General features: G+C 48.7%; 1 protein-coding gene across 1 annotated transcript in view; it reads right to left on the bottom strand.

Moving 5' to 3' along the window:
• PCBP1 (poly(rC) binding protein 1) overlaps positions 1 to 3581 on the bottom strand; it is a 16184-nt gene that overhangs the window by 5153 nt on the left and 7450 nt on the right. The window contains exon 8 of the mRNA XM_010076053.1: positions 2573 to 2614. Within this exon, the coding sequence (XP_010074355.1) occupies positions 2573 to 2614 (42 nt within the window). The remainder of the gene's footprint in view (positions 1 to 2572; positions 2615 to 3581) is intronic.

The raw sequence follows: 3581 nt of genomic DNA, 5'->3' as shown, positions 1-3581 counted from the left end.
GGGAGGGGGGGGTTCCCCTTTTTTGATTTTTTTTTGGGGGGGGGGGGGGGAGTAAATAATTACTCAAAAACCTCCTTGCTCCTGCAGCATGGCTGGGGAGGGAGCGCGGGGAGGGCTGGCCAGCAGCGGCGAGGGGGAAGCGCTGGGTACCTGGGGGGTTGCGCACACTGGAGGGGAGGCTGGAGGGATGCAGCGGGGATGGGGAATGCCTGCGAGACCCCAGAGAGGTACCCAAGGAGCCCTTCCTGGCAGAGGCGTGAGGACATCCAGGACCCATTGGCTTTGGCGGGAGGGCTTCCCCCCAGGAGAGCCCAGGAAATATGCCGAAATCATCCTACGGTGGGTTCCTGCTGCAACACAGTCAGCTCTGGTTTGGACCGGGCATGCCACTGCAGGTAGCAGGGACATCAGCATCTATGGATTCTTAATTTCGGAATTATCCTGTTGTCTACCAAATTAGTTGTGGAACTCCTTGTTCCAACTGGTCCCACCAGCAGGACTCCAGATAAAACCTCCTGCGTCTTTGCTGGAGCTGCCGAGGAGCACCATGGAGGCAGACCTTCCTGGGCTCAAACCCCAGGGCAGGGGTCCTGCTTCACCCAATGGGGGAAACACCAAAATATTTTCTTATACTGATCCAGCATATTTTTAAGACAGTGGTATTTAGCAAAGATCCACAATAACAGCAATAAAAAAATCCTACAGGAGGAGAGGATGGCTACACCTAAGTATTTAAGTAAAACCTGCTACATGGATGCTTGCAGTTCCCGAAACAGCTCCTCTCCAGTTTCCTGGAAGAAGCTGAAAGCAAAAACCTGAGAGCGCTTAACATTTATTTCACTCCTGAGTGTCCCCAGCTGTCAGCTGCCATGGCCATCCTTTCATCTCCCACCGTGGATTTCGCCAAGGCAGGTACCTCCAACATCCCATCCCAACCAATACAAGTATCTGAGCAATGCCTGAAGACCTTTGGGAGCCAAAACTCCTAGCTAACCTTGGTAGGTTTTTTCCCCAGGGGAGAAAACTCAAGGCAGGAGCTTTCATTTCAGCTTTGGCATTGGAAATTCTGCCTGCTCTGCAGTCACGGGTCTGCAAAAGGCATCCACTAAACACAAACACCTGCAAGAGCAAGGGCGATGCCCTAAAATCACATTCAAGCCTGGTTTCAGCACCGAGCAGTGTTTAAAACGACCGACCCTTGTGAGAGGGCTATGAGAGGAAGGATGGAGGATGTAGCCCCTGTACCAACAACTTTTTCCAGGTCTCAGCAAATCTGCTGGGAGTAGGGCAAACGCAGACAGCAAACATATCAAATGTATTTTAATCCTGACAATCAGAGGAGTATAATAAGGAAAACACTACACTGTCACCACTGCTTGCAAAGGAGAATGGAGACAACAAATATATTGATCTACCCTTGCTAAATATGCAGGTTTATTTCTTTATATTTCTCTTGGGGAGCAAAAGTGAATTAAGAATATTTCTGAGCAACCATCACATCAGGCTATTCAAAGTAGATGCACCGTGGTGTCGTATGGAAAGCCGAAGACTCCACTAAATTGGGTGAAATCACTGCTCCTAAGATCCAAATCCAACCTCCAGCTCCTAACTGGGTGGTGTCGGACAGCCTTGCCCCCTTCTCAATCGTGCAAAAAGTAATCCCACAATTTAATACCCAACCCACCCATCTGAATGAAAAACACCGAGCTACACCATCCCCTTCCCATGTGGGGGAGGGCTGGAGAAGGGTTTCCACCCAAACCATTCCACCCAGTCCACATCACGTACAACAAAGCCGCGTCCCTAGGGCAGCACTTTGTGCTCAGCCCCTGCCCCGGACCCCTGATTCACAGGCATGCCAGCAAGAAGAAGACTCTGCAGTGGGATTCGCCGGGTATTTTCTCCCCTCTGAACCACATTTAGGAAAATCTCAGCTTTTTCCCAAGAGCTCCCTGGCACGTGTCGACCCCAGAAGCCAAGCACAGAGCTGCTGGCGTTGCAGTGCTTCGCTGCTGCTTTTAATCGAGAAATCCTTTACAATAGACTCGTCTTCTATTTCTGTCAGTACTTTTACGTGCAGACATGCCAGCAGATGTTCCCTACATGTCACCCCGCATACATGCTCTGGCTCCATGACCCACCCTGAGCAGGAGCATCCGAGCATCAGCAAAACCCCTCTGTGCCTCAAGCCCGAGCGGTGCCTGTCTCCGCACCAAGGAGCCGAAATCGAAGGAAAAGTCTTTCTTTCTTTTTTTTTTTTTTTTTAAATTTCCCCTTCCTTTGCATGTTTTTGATCATTTTGAGGCACAAAATGCATAGAGGATGGTTTGTCTCAGAACAAAGGGATAGCACTGAACAATGCGAACAATTTAGCGTCAGGCCAAGTCCTCAGAATGAATAAAGTTTAGTACTATCAGGATAAAAGGCTATTCAAGGTATTACAGATACTACACACGGCCAGTTACTTTGAAAATATGCTATTAATATTATTGTCTAATATTAATATTCTGTGAATTAACGGTAGCATGCAGGTGACATAAAAGGGTATAAGAAAAATTAGGGTAAAACTCACATCCGGGTGTGGAATGGCGTATTGTCCCTGAATTGTATAGGCCTGCAAAAGAAAAAAAAAAACCACACATTAGGAAGGCTGGCAGGAGGCGGCGGAGGCATCCCCGCCATCCCTGGGCTTTGCTCCCTTTTGCTTAACATGGGGTAAGTGCTGTGAACACAGAGGCTAAAAATGAGCTCAGCCCCCCCACCCTGCTCTTCCTGGGACCCCCAAATAACCGAGCCTGGGGGGCTGAGCACCAGGATTCCAGCACGCCTCTCCCCTTGCCATTTGCTCCGCCGTGGGATGCTGCATTTTGATTTAACCGGCTTAATTTTGAGGCTGGAGGGGATGAGGGAGGCACTCTCCGTGCAGCGAAGAGCCGCCCTGCACTGCATTAAATTTGCTGGGGGGCGTGAATCCTTGGGGCTGGGGGGAGCAGGACCCCTCCGGTCAACCCAGAGCAACACCAGGCTCCCTAACTGGAGGGGCCTGGGCTCCGTTTGGCTCTTCTGAAAAGGAAGGAAACAAATTCTTTAAAGCCTGGGCTTTGCTGGACAAAAGATATTCATCAAATCCAAATTATCTGTGTAGCGGATGCACAGTAACATCACCCTTCACAGCTGAAAGTGATCCTAGGAAGCCAGCCCATGCAGTGAGCATCTCCGCTATTTTCAGGTGCACGACTCTCAATGCATTTTAAATCTAGCCCAGTATAGACCAGAGCTCTGCTGGGAGGAAAGGCATTGCAGCGCGGAGAGGGCTCAGGGACAGGCTCTGCAATGCCTTTCCCCAGCTAGAATGGACAAATCCATGCAGATGTCTGCCAGGCAAATGAGTTATTTTCTTATTTATTTTCCTATTTATTACTGTCTTTATTGATTTTCTTATTTACTATTATTCTTTATTTTTATTCTTAATTTTATTATTTTTAACAGCATTTCTAGCAATCCTTTCTCTTTTGTAAATAACGTGAAAATAAAGCACCACTGTGGGTAAAGAGCCAGACACTAGAGAGCCCAAGACTTCG

Source organism: Pterocles gutturalis, unplaced genomic scaffold (assembly GCF_000699245.1).
Source record: "Pterocles gutturalis isolate BGI_N339 unplaced genomic scaffold, ASM69924v1 scaffold9073, whole genome shotgun sequence".
Taxonomy (NCBI): domain Eukaryota; kingdom Metazoa; phylum Chordata; class Aves; order Pterocliformes; family Pteroclidae; genus Pterocles; species Pterocles gutturalis.
This window is presented reverse-complemented; position numbering and strand designations above follow the sequence as displayed.